Source organism: Hippocampus guttulatus, chromosome 1 (assembly GCF_054856545.1).
Source record: "Hippocampus guttulatus isolate MCC_2025c chromosome 1, RoL_Hgut_1.0, whole genome shotgun sequence".
Taxonomy (NCBI): domain Eukaryota; kingdom Metazoa; phylum Chordata; class Actinopteri; order Syngnathiformes; family Syngnathidae; genus Hippocampus; species Hippocampus guttulatus.
The window spans coordinates 2,202,250-2,222,253 of NC_141261.1; the positions used below are offsets into that span (position 1 = coordinate 2,202,250).

The window sequence follows — 20,004 nt, forward strand, 5'->3', positions numbered from 1 at the left end:
AGTGCCAGTGGTTCTTTGCCTACAATACCCCCGGTAATTGATTGGCAACCAGTCCAGGGTGTACTCTACCTTTCTGCAAGTCAACTGTGACCTGTGACCCTAATGAGAATATAGAAGATGTCTGACAAGATACAATTCAACACCACGTCCCGCCAAATGTTAATCTACCTACTTTATCTTGTTTCATTTGTATGAATCAGATTGCATCAAGGTATCGCTCCACACATACCTTTTTTTTTGTTGTTGTTAATTGCTCAAATGCTACTTCCGCAAGAGTGAAATGCTTTGCTTGTTTTCAGCTGTCGTGAGGCACAACATTCATTACTGCCACTAGCAAAAATGGAATTGAACTGTATTGAGACCAACCCGTCCCGACCCGTAAGCGCCCCCAGCCCCCGCGGCCCGACCCCGCGGTGCCGTCGGCGGCGGCGCCGGCGCACCCCGGCGCTCCCCGGCCCCCCGAGTCCAGAGCGAACACACGGGCGGAGGAGGACGGCGGCGGCGGCGGCGGCGGCGACGTCGAAGGCGGCCCGCGCCTCTCCCCGCGGGCCACCTTCGACGTCGACTGGTGTCAGGCAGAGGACCAGCCCATTTCCCCATGGTAGTCTTGAGTGTCTGTCCCCACTTTGTCTTGAAGTGCTCTTACAGTGGATGTAAAAAAAATTACTACAATATGGTATACACGCACCCACCAATCTAAAAAAGAAATTCTGGTTACTATTGTGTTTGTGTAGTAAGAATTAGGCAGCAAAAATCCACCCATTTTTATCCATCTCTGCTACTTGCTGTTGACTGAAAATAACATCACGGAACCTAAGAGCTTAGGTAACGACCAGTTTAAAACCAATTGCTGTTGCGAATAAAGAGCAAAATCTCAGATTTGCGTGACTGAGCCACAGAGCGCCAATTACAAGCGCTCAAAGCACGCATGCGCAGGTGACAACAAGTGCCACCCGCTGTAGGACTCTGGGGGAAAAACAAGAGCAAAATGAAGATATCCAGTCTGAGGACCAAGTCACATAGCACTGATTATATCTGTGCAGCGCAGACCTTCGCCAGCTAAAAGCAGCAACAGGCATCAGACGCGGGTTTGTGCAGATTCATTTCCGCTTAAGTAAACGTGTTTGGTAGGCTCATTGTTTTATGTATTGTATCGTGGCTTTGAAAAGAGTTTGGGAAGAGGACGGATGTAACACAGGCGTTGCTTTTGTGATGTTAATCGGCTGTGCGTCATGTGACCACGCCTGCTTGCCAACAGTGAGCACCAGCACAGCACTCTGTGCCATTTTAATCAATAAGGGCATAATTAGGAATTCTTTTAGGATATTAAGTTAGCTACTGAATATAATTTTGGATGCTGTTGTGTTGACAGTCCATTTCTCTTGGTGATATCCCAGTTTACAATGAGACTAAGCATTTTGACTCATTTTTGTCATGTTGCTACTTTACACAAATACATTTTCAGAGCTCAAATTATAGGGATGTGTAGTAGGTATAAAGGTTGCTAGACGCACCATGCATTTTTCATCAGGATGTAGTTTTACGCATTCAATGGACATGCCCACAGAATTTGAGAGACAATGGCTTCATTTCTTTTGAGATTCTGAAGCCTTGTTTAATACAGCTGCTGTTTTTTTTTTATGAATTCACATTTATCACAACTGTCAACAACTCTGTCATGTGTCAAATTTAGAAGAGATTTATTTTCATTTTACAGGGAATTCAAGTGTTCCAAAGATAGCAGTACTATGGCTGCCTATTAGTTTCTTGTTCCAGCTTTCATACATGCAGCATTGTATTAGCTGCAAAGCTTGGTAGGAGAAATGGATTTCCATCTGTCATTATAATTTGGCCTTCATGGAGGTCTAAACCCTATTAAGTGCTCTTGTGGGTTCATTCATTGCAGCGCCACCAACACTTGAGTATTTACACAGAGGTGTCACAAAAGTCAGCTCATAATGACTTCCCCCTTGATTTCAAAGTCTGCTGTTATGATGCTAGACCATCAATATACAAGAAGCTACATCCAAGCAAAGTCCATTTGACCCAACCTGATGTGACCAGGCCGGAGTAAAGTTGTCATACCATGGAAACCCCATCCCACACCGTGACATTGGCATAGCACAGTCAATAGGCCTAATACTATATGTCCAAGCAGGTTCATCCGGGATCAGTCCTCCTCTGGTCAGAGATTGCCTGAACTAAATACCGACCCACAGTTTGGACTCAAGGTGGGCGAGCAATGTTCAGGCTGCCGGCAAGCAGCGACCTCTTCCCAGTCCTCGCAAATCAAGTGCAGAAAGGAGGGGGACAAAGCAATGGTCCCATGCAGACAACACGCGCGCACACACACGGAGAACCGCCTGCTTTTTCACTAAACACTGACAAACGTTAACACTTTCTTGTAGCCCTCCTGAACCTGCTTGATGGCACTGGCATTTCTACAGTTCCAGATAGTTGTTCATGGGGTTGCAATAAAACGTCCGTCTCCTCTTTTACGGAGACTTGATGGGTAATTGCGACACAATTTAATCACTGCACCTGGTCAAAAGTGATTAGTCATACATGTCAATGAGAACAAACATAGAATATTGTGTCGGAAAACGTAAGTGTTTCTTACCTTTTGGGCAACAGAGTATATTGATTCGATCAATGTCTTACATATTAGCATCTTTGTGCTCAGCAATGTTAAGGCACCATAAAGACGTCCGATTCAAGCATCGTGACTCACCTATGGACACCAGCTTGATGTTATCCTTGTCCAGGAACTCCAGGGCCACGGACACGTTCTCCAGCTGCATCTGGCGGAAGGTGGGCCTCTGGTTGTACTTTCGGAACATCTTCTTCTGGGACAGCACCTCCAACAGACCGATGAGCCGCAGGCCATCGCTGAGGTCCGTCTGCAAGTTGCCAATTCGCTTGTTGACGCATTTCAGGTGCTCGTTACACCAGCGGGTGAATGTGTTCTGCTGGATCTTCTTCCACGGCGCGTCCTCGGCCAGGTCTTTCTCCGTGGCGGGCATTTCGGCGTCCTTGTCCGTGGAGAGAGCGTTGGGAGCAGGCGCGGTGCTCTGGTGGAGACGGGGGTGGGAACCACTCATTTTTATAGCGTTGGCTGTCTCTCGGTTCGCTGCCTTGTTTCTGGGTGGAGTCTGTTCAACTTTTCCTTTTCTCTGCCACTCGGCCTCGTCTGTTTAACAGAAAAGAAATCAAGACGGAAAGTTTGGAACGCAAGAAAATACTTCTTATAACACAAATAAAGGAATTAAATCAAATATTTAATATACAAACGATTGGGTGTTAATTTTTAGGGACGAAAGTGCACCGGCGGAAAAAAAGTTGCCTCAGGCGACCATTAGGGACTTTTTTTAACCCATTGCAATTGTCCCCCCGCCTCTCAAGAAAAGTCAGCGAGGATAGGTTGCAGCTCTCACACAACCAGAATAACGGTAAACGTTGTTGAAAATATGAACATCATGGTATTACAGCATGAGAAATATACTTTGAAGACTGTGTTACTTGACGTGAATTGTCATTTAATCCATGTATGATTGCAATTGGCTCACGGTACACTTCCGGAATGTTTAGCCCCGCCCCCTGAAATTCCACCTTTTTTGTAAGAACTGAATGTCAAACTTTGCACCGTCATTGCTCTACAAAATGAAGCTCGCACTGTCATGACATTTTAACCTAACCTGACACTAACCTTAAATATATCTAATCATAATATTTTCAGAAATAAATTCAGACTTGTAAAATATTTTTATTCCACGTTTTAGAGACATTCCCAATCCCTTCACCATGTAAAATGTGAAAAACACTTGCATTTATCCAGAAAGAATATGATATAAAGTACAACATTGCAAGACAGCACAATGTACCAGTGGTCTTCACTCTCCCTCAGCTATAAGGTTCTCAGTCTGCATGATCTCTGTGTGTGGGTTTATTGAATACTTCGTTCTTCCGCAAACACACATTTGGTTGATTGAACACTTTATTGCCCCTATTTTATCTGTTATTTGTGACTGTGATCTAACCCAGGGGTCACCATCCTTTTTGAAACAGATTTCTTGGGTACTGATCAATGCAAAGGGATACAATTTTGATGCACAATTGTGAAATGATTGTTTGTTCAGGCTCCCTTTACTAATTGTCTTATTATGAATAATTCATGTTATTCATCTCTGTGAAGACATGGATCATGTTAATCATTTTTCACAATTATTATCAACCACGATTTAACAAAGTAGTAAACTGAGAAGTATCAATACGTCACACTTTTATTTCTATAACGAACTGCAAGTGTTTACTTTTTCTGTGACATCATATTGATGAGGTATTTTTAGAACAGGCCAACGGTGGTACTTGGGGAGTAAACTGGCGCCTGTAGGGACAATGTGGGTAACCCAAACCATTGAAATGTTAGAGGGGTTTTGCCCATGTCTAATTTTCAACTTTTATTCTGATGTCCAGTCACGCACATTTTGTATGACTACCATTACTGGTGCATGGCCAGAACTGTCAATGTGTGTTTCGTCATTGTCTGCTGTGTGCAGTTTTATCTTTAAAGATGTCAGAGAATGTCTCGGCAGAATTCAACCACCCCCTCTGTTGTCTTTTCTGGACGGATAAAAAAAGAAAAAAAAACAACAGCAAGGGTATTTTCAAGGAAGAAGTCCGTCTTTGATTTGGAAGGGAGGTTGACACGAAATAAAACGATATACAGTATATAAATATATTTTTATGTATATATATATATATACATATATATCTGATGTATGTATATATATATATATATATATGTGTGTGTGTGTGTGTGTGTGTGTGTGTGTGTGTGTATTCCTTCCTGATGTCATCTGCATTTAGTATTTAGTTGTTTAGCCTGTCACTTTATATCACTGACATAGTTAAACAAAGATACGTTACTGTACTGTTCGCAAATGATTATTTTTTTCAGACTTTAAAAATTGGACAATTTTCCACTGCACATCTGATCTTCTCACAAATAACACTAATGTGCCACAACACACAGGTTGGGAATCAGTCACTGCACAGGGCCATCACCCACTGTAATGGTGAGGCCACCATTGCCATGAATTAACAGCATCAGCGAACTCCAGTCCTCAAGGGCTACTTGTCCTGCATCCTGCCTGTTTACCATCTCTTCCTGCTGCAACACACCTGATTCAAATCATTAGTTCACTAGGAAGCTCTACAAGAGCCTGATAACTAAGATTAAAATCTAAAACATTCAGGATAGTTCTCCTCGAGGACTGGAGTTTACCACCCATGATGTAGACCTTTAAAGATGAGTGCATACAGACACGGAAAGATGCTTCCGAGCTCTGACGGTGAATAATTGCATGTTTGAAGAAGTAACCCTCTTCATACTGTTATAGGATTATGGCTCCCTGACCTTTTGAACATATCACAAGCGCCACAAGTTTAAAGTCTTTGGATTCCTTACTAAGAAACAAGGCAGTAAAGACGGAGAGATGTGACTGCAGCTTCTTTGTCTAAATAAGGAGCTCAGCACCAGTCGACTCAGTGCAGCCTGAAGCCATGAACGCTTTTGCCTTTGTCTCTGTGTGCGCGTGGGTGTGTGTATCTGGTCAATAGAGAATTTGAGGAATGCCCCCCCCCCCCCGCCACACCCTAAAACAACCTCATTGAAGCACTTATGAGCCCCATACTTAATATCACCCGAATAAAATTCATTATTGTTAAATCTTTCTCTCTCTCTCTCTCTCTCTGTTATATAATTTATTCACAAATTTTAAGAGGGCCTAAACTTTGACCCAACGAGGTTCTGAAATATTTTCCAATTTTCCAAAATGTTCACTCATTAGTTGACTTACATGCATAAAACCACGACTGTAATTTTATGCGTTAAAGGTTGTCCATTTACAGAAATCATCTATCCTGGACCACCTTAAGAGGAAGGAAAGTAGGTGAAATGCACTTTACTTTGTTGTAAGCTATTGTTTCAATAGTACCTGAAATAGCAAACACGACCACGACCCTGATGACTGATAAGACGGTGCTCGTACTTTTGATGTTCTGTGTCTCCCTCTAGTGACTACTTGTTGTACTGCACACAAGCCTTTCAGACAAAACAAGTTTTTAACTTAATGCACTTTTATATACTACGAATAAATGTCGGTTACCGGGACAATGATATCCATCATAATCTTAGATATCACTTAAATTTTGTTATTATCTAAAAGGGCCCAAAAGACCCTCAGTGGAAAGGCATTGTGTTTTCCAGAAACATTTCTATTCTCAGTATGACAGAATGAATGCATCATAAAGGTGCATAATCTAATAGACACACTACCCAATAGTATATTTTGTCGATGAATGAATCAACCCTCTCCTAAAGAAAATGCAACAATATCACAACTTAATATAAATCAGGAAGTATGCTCTGATGATAATGGCACTCATCAGCTGATTCCGTGGCCTACTCGTAATAGGTTTTAAAATATTTTTGTATTAACCACTTCTCAAGTTGATTTTGTTCCTGGTGGCACTACTTGTTCAAAATCAAGGCAATGATTTTTCATAAAAGCCTTTGAAAAGGACAATGTGACAGTGACAACTACAAGGCTTTAAATGCAGCCTTTGAAAGGATTCAACTAGTTTCCAAAAGTACAAGTGGCCAGGTGATGTTAAATTAAAATCCTCATTGGTGAAATACATGCCTCACCTTGGTCCTAAATTTCTTCCTCTGCTCTGTGATGCTGTTGAGTGCCGGTTGGCCATACCAACGACTTGTCGTCACAGCCCACCACACCCAGTCAGCCACACAGCCAAGCAGAAGAAACAAACGCTCTCTAACCAGCACATGGCATCAGTGTGTCAAATACACATGTAAAATACAATATTTTCATATCTTGCAATTCATTCAAAGTGACAGGGATCACTGGTTAAATGTGTCATGTGGCAGAGAAAGAACACTTCCATTTTACACTCAAATTAGTATTTGCTCTTGTAAATCATCATTGCCCGATCATTTGGATCCCCATTACCAGCCACGATTGGCAACAGCCATTTTGCTGGGGGTGCATAACATCAAAATCCAACATTGCAGGGTTAACTTCCTGCAAAAATCAATTTCATTCCATAAAAATCTATCTTGATATACAGTACAGCATTCATTTCAAATCGGATAATTATATATACACACTCGACGAAATAAACAAAATAACAAGGCAAATTGAAACAAAATAATTCTACCGATATTGATTCCTCCTTTGCCCATGTCTCTTGAGACACTTTATAAAACACATTATGGAACCAGAGGTATTTTGCACTTCACATGAATATTGCTCTTTTCATTCATATTAAAGATCCCACCACAGTCTTTCAACGTTTTAGGCCAGACACACACTATTGCTTAGTTTGTTTATCAGCAATCTGACACTGAAAAAGAAGGTAAATCCCAATTGAGTTATGCATGGGCACTTAAAAGTTACGCACGATCAAAGTGTGTGTCGGAGGGTTGGAGGGGCGGGGGCGGGGACGGGGGTTATTCTGTCAAAAAAAATACACATAACGCATACACTAAAAAGCAACAATTTTATTTTGTCGATTTTACACAAGAAAACCTGTAGTGACAGTTCACTTACACGTAATTGAATACCGTAATTACGAGTAAACGAATATAAGTCAGAAGCACCTTATCATTATTTCACATTAAGTGTGCCACAATGGTAATATTACCCGACACCCCCCCCCCCCCCCCCCCCCCCCCCGCTCCCAATCAAAAACACAAAATCTTAAGACTGGCGATGGTCACATAAATAACGCCCCCCCCCCGCCACCCCCCCCCCCCCCCCACACACACAATCACCAACTTTTCAGTCATCAATTGCCTTTAAAATGTTAAGTGTTCCCGTGTTCTGTGCACAAAATATAACAATTCATGATGCACAAAATATGACAATTCATGATGCACTCTGAACCGGGATAGAAAACAGGCTTGCGCGATTCCCCAATTCCCCAACCCATCTCTGGTTAAAAATAAGAATAAATAAATAAATAAACTGTCCGTGGATTACCTTATTTGGTGAGACGCCATAAATGAAGTCTGGTTAAGAGGATCAGAGACAAGTTACCACAGCACGGTCACCTGCACGCGTGGGCGAATCGGGTGTTGAAAAAATAATAATAACAAATAAAAAGGGAGCTGAATGTTTACACGGGATTGCGTCACACACTCACACCGACACAGACCGAATTTGAGTAAAACAATCTCCCACTTTATTTGACAATTGTCTTTCAAAAAGAAACTTACATGCTCTCTTGAGGGGCGAGCCTGTCTGTCTCCGCTGTCCTGCGTGGGTCCTTCCCACGCGAGCTGCCAGCAGAAGGGGATCGACTTTTAAAGTTTACAGGCTCGTGCTGGTGCAAACAGAAGAGGAAAAAAAGTAGTCCCTCCGCTCTTTTTGCTGCCGGACTCTCTTCTGAGAGCGAGTGCTTTAATTGGTGGACTAGTGGAAGCATCAGAGGTGCGGTGGGGGTGTCACTCGCTGCCCCGACTCGCCTCTTGACGTCATGACCCCGCCTAAAGAATATCAAAGGTGTGATGTCATCGCCTCGTGCGGCGCACGTACTTCTATAATTTTGCTCGTGAGTGTGTATAATGTGAGACCCCTAGCCCCCAGCTGAGTGTTCGCTCAAAAGTCAAGAATGCTCTGCTTACGATTCATCATGGTGGGAGGACAGAACCAGAGGAGTGAAGACCGAAGAGAGGGAGGACCGAGGAGGGATGGAGAGAAGGAGAAGAAAGAGAAGAAATCGGACAAAAAGGAGGATTAAGATTAAGGGAGTCATGACTCTCTGGAAACGCCATGAAAAATTGTACCGGTACTTATAAACGCTAACCCCTGTTTAGTGTGTGTGTGTGTGTGTGTGTTGTATTAATTACAGCCAGATGTTTGCTGTTGGGCTCGTGAGCCAGGCGGTCAGTGACATCACCCATGTGAAGTTTTTAGAAGTTACATTAGCAGATCTCACACGCAATAATATTTTTTTGTGACTGATGCGGCTTTTTCCGGAAATGGCAAGGACGGGAATAGCAATGATCCATCTAATTGATGAGAAGCTTTTATCGAGATACATATAGGTGCAGTCAAGGCGAGGTCCAGTGTTTTCATTTACAGTATCTGCTTGAAGCACTCTCAGAAATAGGCTACAGTTTTGCACTTTTCAACCGATGTTGTAAATGATATATAGTTGCAAGTGCACACACGACAGTATATGATCTCGCTTAAAAAATATAGTCGCTAGCCCGTCGACTCATTACAAACCAATGTAGGTTTGTGACTTTTGTGACTCTGGGTGTGCAATCTGTCTGCAAAACGCCTGAGGAAGTACTAAGACTGACCTGTGAGAGCCAGAGAGGGAGGAAATACAAAAAAGAAAGGAACAATCGAAGAAGAAATAGGACTCGTGGCTAATTGAAATTGGTGCGAGAAAAACAAGGTGACAAGCAAGAACAGCAAAGGGCAAAGAGCCTCGATAAAGTAACAGATGATCTAATGATTGTGAATAAGGTCAACTTTATGTATTATATTCAATTGGACGCAACAAGCAAAACAAAGCAGAAACATTTGCGATTGTTGTAAAAAGCTTTAAAAAGTATCCATCCATCCATTATCTGAATTGTTTTATCCTATAATTTGTCTTTGTTTGCCAGTTAAGGAAAGTAAAGAGGTTCAAAGTTTGACTGGAAGTGATTGTTTAAAATTGTCCGAGGCCTCTTGTCATTCTGCCTCTTGTTCAGGGTGTTGTGCACAAATATATGAAGCTGTACATGAGCCAGACGTGAAATGGCATCCTTCCCTGAGCTGCCGCACACATTAACATACATTAACTCTTGTATGCAGGCTTTTTACAAATATGTCACTTTCTGATCTGCTAATGTAACTTCTAAAAACTCCACATGGGTGATGTCACTTTTTGGGGGGGGGGGCAAATCAAATATGCCACATTCGTTTTTCTTGCTGTCTCAACTAATCCCCCTTTTACCTCCAAGTCAAAGGCACTCAACACACATAAACCTTGATCCCATATAACCAACTGGAGTAGATGTGGAAAAATGTTACTCATTAAAAGGAGGACCACTTTTAGACTCGTGAAATATAAAGGAGCTCTATGGCCACTTAAAAAGCCGGCAAATCAGTCACGCAGAAACAGCAGTGGAAGCAAATAAAGTACCGGTACATTGGACTTCAATCGTTCGGTCAAATGTTAGACAATTACCATAAAAGCATCACAATGTGGATGGATGAATCAAGTCGCAACGATGAACGTTTTAATATTTTGGGTGATGCATCTTTTAACGAATCAGATGATGATCGACATTTAATTTGGAACTCTGCATACACGTAAAAGTTTTTAGGACACAGCGTCAAGGTCACAGCTGTTTTCTGCACCACCCACCGCCCGTCACATCATAACACAATCAAAAGAGGGTATTTGTGCCTCCGCTATGACAAAGCAGTCTTGTAACTTTGAAGAAAGTGCCAACCCAAAATAAGGGCCTGAGAGGGTGTTACTATTTAGTCAGAAAATGTGAATCATATGACACTTATCAATGGCTACATTAGTGGTTGTAATACATGAGCTGTGAAAAATGACTTTGGACCCAATAATTTCTAAAAAAAAAAAATAATAAAAAGTACAGAATGCTGTAAAATGCACATAATGGACTGTTGACCAAAAACATACAGCGATTTGAATTTTGAGCACAACTATCAGGAGCATCTCTGCAGGTTCATCAGAAGGCCCTTTGCCTACATTTGAACTCTGTCACTATATGACGGCTCAAAGTCGGATCTCGTTTAATGCCTAGTCTTGATGAAAAAGATGCTTTTCTGTTTTAACAAAATGCAATTTGAATTTGAAACCTCATCTGCAGTCGCCTTTACTGTATCTGCAGGACTCTCCCAAAGAGAAATTATTAGTCATTTGTGACTCTGAGGTAAGGTTTCATTGAAAGCAAGGGGGTTGTTAAAAAAAAAAAGGGCATCAAGCAGCATGGTTTTATTGTGTTGTCAAAATCTCCGACCCTTGAATAACCACTGCCTGTCAGTAAAATGCCACGCCTTTCTACCTGTTAATCAACAACAACAAAAAATGACATGCTATTAAACACAATCATGACACAGCACAAAGAATCCAAGCAAAGCAAAACAAATGCAACACAGCCAACAGAATCATGCGGCGAGAGACCCACAGTCCGCTGTCATGAAACCAAAACACAACTAAAAAATACACAGCCCCACACTTACTGCGCATTCCTCAAGCTGCTACCACAAGCACTGTGTCATGTACGATGATAAGTTGAAATGCTAATGCAACGAGGGAGCAGCGATCATAGTAACTCACCGCATTGAAGCCTCTGATGTCTCTCAACAGGCTGAGTCACAACAGCCGAGGACTTCCGATTTCCTCTTTGGTTGCTGTGTCCACTTAATGAGGACTGTGGTCAGTGTGCATATCAGTATGTGCGAGGCTCGCAATCCATGTGAGTGAGCTGTGGATGATGATTGTCATTTGCAGTCAAACACCATCTATTTACGTTTCAGGAGTCGGACCTCTTTTTTAATGGAAAAAATATTGCTTTCGCATTGATAATTTACATCCTTTTAATGATCACGTTTATATGGCTATTTGTTGCTGGGTAGAATTTAAGGGGTATACTTGTTGTGTCCGCGAGCGCGGTGTAATTGTCACTTGCAGCTGACTTGGAGAATGGTGGATTACATCATGGAGCGATCGCTTGTCAATCGCAGGGCACGTGGGCACGTTGACTTCACAAACATCTCCTATATGTGAATCCCGGAAAAATGGAAGTCGCTATTCACGCTGGTTCCCTTGGTTACTTGGCACTCAGAGAGCACTGCGACACCGCAAATGAAAAAACTGTGAAAGGTGGCATCAGCACAATCCCACTCATGTCAAACACACACACACAAAAAGAATAAACAGCACTTTGGGATTGGGTAAGTGTTTGACTACACAGTAAGACAAAGAATAAAATATTCCCTCATGCATATAAAATGTATTTTCCTGTAGCATCAAACCAGGCTAAAAAGTTTAATACACACATGTAATGAAAAGCAACATTACTTTAAATATAGCTACAGGGCAGAGTAAAACTGCATTGTCTTCCAGTAACTAGCAAAAACCCACATAATGTAGGTTCCTTTCAAAGATTAAATAAACACTTGACTCTTGTTTGGAAAAAGAGGCCAGTACCATTGGGACATTTACTTTAGCGACTCCTACATGGGTGCCTTTGCACTCCCTGGCCATATTAAGACAATCACACAGATTGGACAAGACGGTTGACAAATCGGGAGGGACAGAAATCTGGACCTTTTCCAAGACGAATTGATGTTTGGAGTTCATTTATCCAGAGCAATGAGTGCGTGTTCAAGCGTATGCATACACCAGGGAAAAAAAATATGTTGAATTTACTCCCTTTTATTTCATCGAGTAGTTACATGAAATGAAATCACCTGGATCCAGATACAAGTGGAAGATACAACAATTTAAAAAAATGTATCTGGATGCATATGATTTTATTTTGGGTAATCACTTGACAAAATAAAAACGACCTAAGTTCAACACGCTACTTTTTCTATGTACCGGTACCTGTGCAAGTGTACATTTATGTGTCTGCACGGTGCACATGTGTTTCCCCAGTAGGAGACGTGACAACACAACACATCAATCCAATCACAGACTCTTTCCGAGCAAAATGCACACATACATACATTTAAGTAAGCGTGTATTTGTCTAGTTTTGCTTCTGAAACTTGTTGATCTTGATGCCCCGCCGCACACCTGTTAACAAATAGATTACGGAATAGCTTGGGAATGCTCACTCACAAGTCCATTTAAACATTGAGACGCCCTTCTCTATCTACAAACACAGCCTTTTAAGGAAAGCTTTCCCTTCCTCTCGCTGCCTGTCTTTCTTCCCCTTTTACACCGTTCATTTCGGTCACCCCCCCCCCTCCCCCCCCCCCCCCCCGGCCTCAACCAACCCCCACCGCCGCCCCCTGCCCCGCCTCCTCGTATGTGTGCCTTCTTATTTTTTCTTGTCTTTGGCTCTTTCCCCAAGCAAGCAGTATTGAATTCCCTGTTGACCAGCATGCCCCTGTCGGTTCTTGTTGAACTAAGCCGCGAAGAGGATCCGTGAGAGACCAGTTGAGGAGGAGGGTAAAGCCAACAAACAAGAGATGCAGATTGGACTGTGGAAAATGTTTTTGAGGTCCTGGTTTCTGTAGAGTGACAGTACGGTATGGTTTTGTTATGTCCCCGGATCCTAGGGAGGAACACACACCATTAAATTCACTTCAAAGCGAATACTGAAGACGAGGTGCACTAAGACTCGGATGGCCAGATGAGCTCCAGCAGTTTTGCCCTTTTAAGGGGGCGGAGGGATGCAGGCAGCAGCTATGAATGACTGATCTCCCTTTCATTTGTTCCCCCTTTCCTCCATCTTGCCTCCTGTGAATCTGTCGTTCTTGCTCGAAGTCTTCCACGATGAATCCATTTCCTTTGTCGCATAGAATAAATACTAAGGCACGGGTCATAAATGTAAATACCGACCCACCGAGAGATTAGATGATAACACAGTGACATCAACATGACCCCAGTGGATCACTGACCAATCGCATGTGTGTGATTGACTGTATGTGCATCATCTCGCACACGATGACAAAGAGGTATACACGCGCCTCAAACAAACATAGCACACCTGCGTGACTAAAGCGCTGCTTGTGAGTTTGTGTGCGTCATCGTGTCTGGTCGTGTGTTTCCAGACGATCTCTGTATTAGTCCGGCCATACGAGTGTGTGATAAGATGTAAAGTGACACCAAATCTCTAGGCTTGCATCTGGATTCACTGGAAGCTCGTATGAAGGGGAAAGAATAATGACCTCATGCAAGATTAACAGAAGCATGCAGTGAAAATGTCTGGATGTGATGAACTCGCTGGTGTGCGTGTTTGTCCATCCATACGAGCAACCCCGACAGCAAAGAATCCAAGTAGTATCATACCCGGTGCGAAATGTCAAACATCTCGGTCACTGTCCAATCACGTCGAACATTTTGTTTTAAGTATCTGCCATTCACCAAAGAGTTTCTATCATCTGTTTTTGTTTCAGTTTATTTTGTGGCTGCTCTGTTATATACCGCTTTAACGTTTACCACACTGGATGGACTGGCACTGTGCTGCTGATCCCACTAGCCTCTATTGGTTGGAATGCACTTTCAGAATGCACTACCATAAACTGAAGAAAAATATGACAAGACCTCACCATAAAAAATAGCAGCGGCCGGTATGGAATTGATTGATCGTGGTGTATTGGCCTCGGAAAGCCAGTCTTTCCTATGTGTTTCTTCTCAGTCTGGATAATATGCTTGAGATGTATGTGGCAGTGCCCAAGCGAAGCCTCGACTTCTGTTCTGCATGGTAGGCAGCATGGGAGTGTACTGTACTGGCTTGTCCTTGTTATTGAAAGCAAGCAGTGCATTAGTTCATAATCAACTGTGCTGCAGTTTCCAAGCCATTCTAAACATGTTTTCTTAATGTTTGGTTTCTTGTTGTTGTTGTTTTTTTAAAAACATCTTCAGTAAAAGAAGGTACAAATTGATTCGAATCAACCGTGCATTTGAATGGACTACTTGTTTGTCATTGACCATTTTAGTTTACTTTTGGGTCCTCTTCCATTGTAGATGGTATGGAACAAGTACTCCAAGCTGTATTAGGTGATTTGAGTTTTTTTTTTCATCTCAACTCAACTCAACTGTATTTATAGAGCACTTTCAAACATCTATCCAAATCGGCTCGATTAATTCTGAATAATTTTTTTTTTTAAATCAATCAAAATATCTGAAACAAAACTGATAGCCATAAACATTATTTGGAAGCAAACAGAATAACTAGAGCATTAATTTGAAGAGAATTATCTAATAAACAGATATAAAAAAAATAATGCGGTGTTAAGATATACAGTATATTAATTTCCAACAGAAAAGGCATCAAGAGAAAATACACATGTAAAAATCATCTTTCTCCCTCGCGCATAACCTATATTGCCATAACTTGTCATTTGTTCTCTCTGTCTCACTATGTGCACTCACAGAGGGTTCAGCAGGAAGGGGATGACATCATATGATCTCATGACTAAAGCAGTTGAGCTCAGCGCAGACCTGCAGAGACATGACCTGCAGAGCGGGAGACATGGACACACATGGTGGCACAAAACACATGTTGGATATTGTATTTAGTGTACCCTGCTGGAGATTTAGTGCCTGTGTAATTACATGTGGCATTTTAGCTCCACTTTCTTTTGAGTTCAAGTTGCTGGGAGCCAGACTTTCAGACATTCTTATTTGAACCATCATAACCCATTCAGGACAAACTTGATGTCACAGCTATGGCAGAAGATCATAATAGCATCGGGTCCATTAGCATCCCTGATACGATCTGGGTCTTTTGTTCATTTCATTCTTTGTCATTTCTGGAATATAATTTATAATTCATTGTCAATGTCATTGCAGCACAGTTTATGATCATCTACCTCTTTTTCTCTTCATCTGTCTGTCTTAGTCTAATTCACACTGCAATTTGCCATTCTTTGAACTATTTCTGCATTTGCTGTGTCAACATGTTGTGACATAAAATCAGATTCTGTTTGTTTTTGTAGCTCTTCGGTTTCCATGGAAAAATACAATCTATACACTTCCTGATCCACAGTTGTGTGAGAAAATTCCACTCAGCATTTTCAATCACCTACTTACTGACTTGGGTCTTGATTTGTGCTTTTTTTTTTTTAATTCAGGAAAAAAACTGTAAGATTGACAGTTCAAACCTGCACTTGACAAAGGCTACAACAAGTACGTGTCCTTTTCTTGGAGCTCTTTCGATGTTAAGCTTGCTGTCCAGGTTACGTCCTTTGCACTAACCGAGGACAGAAGAGTGAAAATGCTTTTTATATGTCAAGAACTGCTCCATTCAGTGAGATATCAAACACCAGGGCCACGCCACAGATCTCTCAACTCAAAGTCAGATCGCAGGTCCACTCGTTTGCATCACGGCGCTCCAGCGGATCAATTGCAAGCCAGGCCGCAGCTCAAGATCGGGTCACTGCCAAAGTCGCCCGAACCACAGACCAGTACGCCAAACGCCAACTCGACATGGAAGTTGAAACGGCACGCATCGAGGCAACACTCTGAAGCAAGAGTGTGAAAGCTAAAGCAGAGCTCGCTGCAGCCGAGGTCCTGGAGGCTGCAGCTGAAGAGATACTTCAGCCCACTAATCTCATGAAACCAGGCATCCCAGCTACAACACCTCCTCCTATTAGATGTGCATGAGAATCTGTGGACATGCATTTTCAAGAATGAGATTCTAAAGTGGAAGACAACGTTGACACTGAGCAGCAGGTTAGTACCATCCAACGCCATACCAAAACGACCATGTGAAGCAATCCCTACAGTATGTCTACACGAGCGTTATGTCGACGCTGCATTCAACGAACCGAATCGACCCTCGTGGAATGATGTTAACTCATGCAGGCCCGACCGTCAGCCTACAACATCACAAACCCCTCAAAGTGATATGTCAGTCCGAGCAGCCTTCTTAGTGCGTCCTGACATACTAAAAACATCAGAGCGGTTCATGTGAACAAGCCAGAAGATGGCCTTGAGCTCTTATGACAATGCTTAGACAAAAACTATGCTTCGCCAGAGGAAATTGAGGCATCGCTCTTTGAACGCTTGGAAACATTTCCTAGGATCTCTCAGAAAACTCAAATCTATTGCAGGAGTTAGCAGATCTTCTTCTCGAATTGCAATATGCGAAAGACTAAAGCTATTTGCCGGGTCCTAGTTTCCTGGGCACGTCTCGGGAAATAAAGCTCCCCTATAGTCTCCAAGAGTCATGGGTTAAACAAGGATCAAAATACAAAAAGGACTTTCAAGTTGTCTATCCATCCACCTTTCTCCTACTTTGTGCAGTGTGTAAATAATCATGCTGAAATGAAAACAGATCCTAGCTTGATATAACCCTTGTCCACTGACTCTAAAGCTCAATCATGAACAGACATCCATCCATTTTCTGTCCCATTGTCAGGGGGAAGCTGGAGCCCATTCCAGCTGGTGAAAGCATCCAGTCTACATTACATATTTATGTAAATTCATGACCACCCGGGGAAATATAAGGTGGGTCCAGGCCTATGCAGGGCCCCCCAACAGGGACATTCAGGGCTTGGTGACCAAGGATTGAATAGTCCCATGGTCTTGGTCATGCAGTACTTCAAGAAGAAGTCAGGCAAGTAAACGACTCACCATCTGGAACTTAATCCTGAATAATATAAATAAATAATAGTTTATGAGTAATTTCATCAATCATAGAAAACAATTCTTTCTGTGTTTATGTTTGTGCTGTTGGTGATATTAGTGACCAAGATAGTTTTCTCACATACTGTCAGTTGGGTCTTACAAGCACACAATCTGTTTCTACTGTTCTCCTCTAACTTCGTTTTGACTGCAGGTCTGAAGTCATCAAATATTTTTTTCTAAACTTGGTATTTGTTCACTACAAAGCAATTGGGAAATTGACCCCTTGCGGATTCTCCAGCTGAGCTGTTTTCAATCTTTTTAAGTGTTCTTACACAAAAGGCACACATGGGTTGTTGCACCAAATTCTGGGCCCCCACTTCATCCTATCCCCCCGCCCCCTCCTCAATACGCACTCACTGCAATTTATCCTGAAGATGTTTAAATGGTTTGTGAATTGCATTGTTTGAAGTTCCAGCTCATAGTATCAGATATCAAAAGGAATGCCTATTAATGACCCCACTCGACTAAAAGAAAACTATTTCTGTATAATTTGCTTCCTACAGGTTACTTACAATTACTAAAGCTCCTGTTAAATAAATGTGCAAGGCCCTTTTAAAAAAATCTGAGCACTGTAATAGCTAGTAACGAGGGCAATCATGCCATTAACTTGATTTTGATCTGTTGTTTTTATTTCTTGCTTATTTTGTATTTTGGATATTATTTCACGTTACTTTTTCTCTTATTATTCTTTTTATCTTTTTAGCCAGGACAATAAACAATAATTGAATTGAAATTTATTCGAATACAAACTCTTCAAAATTGGGATTCAAATAAGACACTTTTAAGTGTGTATTAAATTCAAATTAAGTTTTTTTTAATGTTTGTAGATTTTATTGCACATAGGTTTTCTTATCTTATCTTATCTTAGAGTAATGCAATGAGGGTAGCTGGCATTTTGCAAGGTGGCTGTTGAGGGTAGTCACAAACTATTAATTTAATTGTAAAAATATAGTTAATAGACTTTCAACAGCAAAATGTAATTAATCTTGATATTTAAGACATTATTTTTTTCTGACTGACATGGAAATAATAGAAAGAAATCTTTAAAATGTTACAAAAGCCTAAGGCCCTTCAGGCATGGGGCCCTGGTATACCATTTCAACCCTCCTCTACTTAGAACCTCCTGGACAAATACATCGAAAGCTCAGATTTTTTTTTCTCTGGTTCTTGTAAGCCGGAATTGACCTTGACCCTTCTGCTTACCTTGTTCCCTGCAAACAACACCCCAGGAAAGATCACACGAACTGCACCCATTTCCGTTTTCACATGAGGTGTTATCAGCCACACCCAGAAGTGTGTGTCTGTGTGTTTCCCCGTCACTGCAGCTCACCAGAATCAAATGCTTACCGAAGGAATACTTTTGGTGTTTGCTCCCTTGAATGCTTCAGAATGTCATCCTTGCCCGTCAGACATAGGAAAGTCTGGAGAGTTTCAGACAAAACAGGATTAGACAAGATATGGCAGTGTCCCAACGCTGATAGGTGACCTTCACATGAGACTCCACAGGAATCCCAGTCAGAGTTCACTCAGTGGCAGCCCATGATGGAGATTAAAATAAGAGTTGTGACTCGTTGATCCAGTTATAATGTTCCTCCACAGCCGACACAGATTTACTTGGTGTTTACCAGCAAACTACAGAACATTAAAAGGTATGTGTAGAAGCGCCACAAAGCTACAAACGGTAATTCAATAGCAAACAGAGTATGACATCTGGGCAAGCATAATTAATGCATCCTCAGAGATAGAACTTTGTGTTCGGTAGAGTAATTTCAAAGCACATTTCAGATTTGGTATTCCTCGCATTCCTTCTGTTGTTTTGCATTAACAAGAGTTCAAGATGAAATCATTGCTTCTCAGTGTGGGGTACAAAGAAGAAAAGAAACAGTACTCAAATTCCATGGTACAATACTGCCCCTTTCTGGACATCTTGTAAACAGACATCCTCTACGATTAATAGGGACATCGGAAGAGGTTGCAAAACGTTAATACAATCCAGTGAAGTTTTTATAATTTTCCGTCCATTCAGTTTCTATACAGATTATCGTCATAATCAAAATAACACGGTGCCAAAATTGAACAAACAAAAAAATGGTATCTGGACAATACCAATGCAAAGCATCGTGTGCGCGTGTGTGCGCGTGTGTCTGTGTGTGTTTTAGCAGCAAAATGTGAGGGCCACTAAATCGTCATGAGGTCTGGCACAGAACCTGTCAACACCTCAAAACCTAGAATCGCTCCTGCTTTCATGTACTGTACTATAATTTACTATACAGTATAATAATGACAAATCATACACTGTATTTATAAATTTTGTTTGGAAAAATCATCTCGATTAATGTAAAAAAAAAAATCAAATTCCACGGGGATTATAACCTGTGTAACAAATGAAGCCGAATCAATTCAGAAATTAAATGCACCAAAACAATATAAATTATTTCGCCATTATTGAGTACAGTAATCAACTTCGCCGACGACGACTTGCTGAGTTAAAACTACACATCCCAGAGTTCCTTTGAAAAAAGACGATCGACTTCAAACACATTTAGCGCAGTATATTTTTTTTCAAAAACTTGTTCAA

The 20,004-nt window shown here is 41.6% G+C and overlaps 1 protein-coding gene across 3 annotated transcripts in view; it reads right to left on the reverse strand.

Annotated features, from left to right (window-relative positions):
• The window catches only part of flna (filamin A, alpha (actin binding protein 280)), a 44,526-nt gene extending 35,968 nt beyond the window's left edge, over nt 1–8,558 (reverse strand). For 2 of the 3 annotated variants that reach the window (XM_086133968.1, XM_086133798.1), the window contains exons 1-2: nt 8,300–8,558; nt 2,732–3,190 (exon numbers count right to left, since the gene is read on the reverse strand). In XM_086133968.1, coding sequence (XP_085990094.1) covers nt 2,732–3,101 — 370 coding nt within the window. In that variant the 5' untranslated portion in view covers nt 3,102–3,190; nt 8,300–8,558. The remainder of the gene's footprint in view (nt 1–2,731; nt 3,191–8,299) is intronic. The other variant, XM_086133883.1, reaches the window with a different exon arrangement.
• Nucleotides 8,559–20,004: the final 11,446 nt, after the last annotated feature.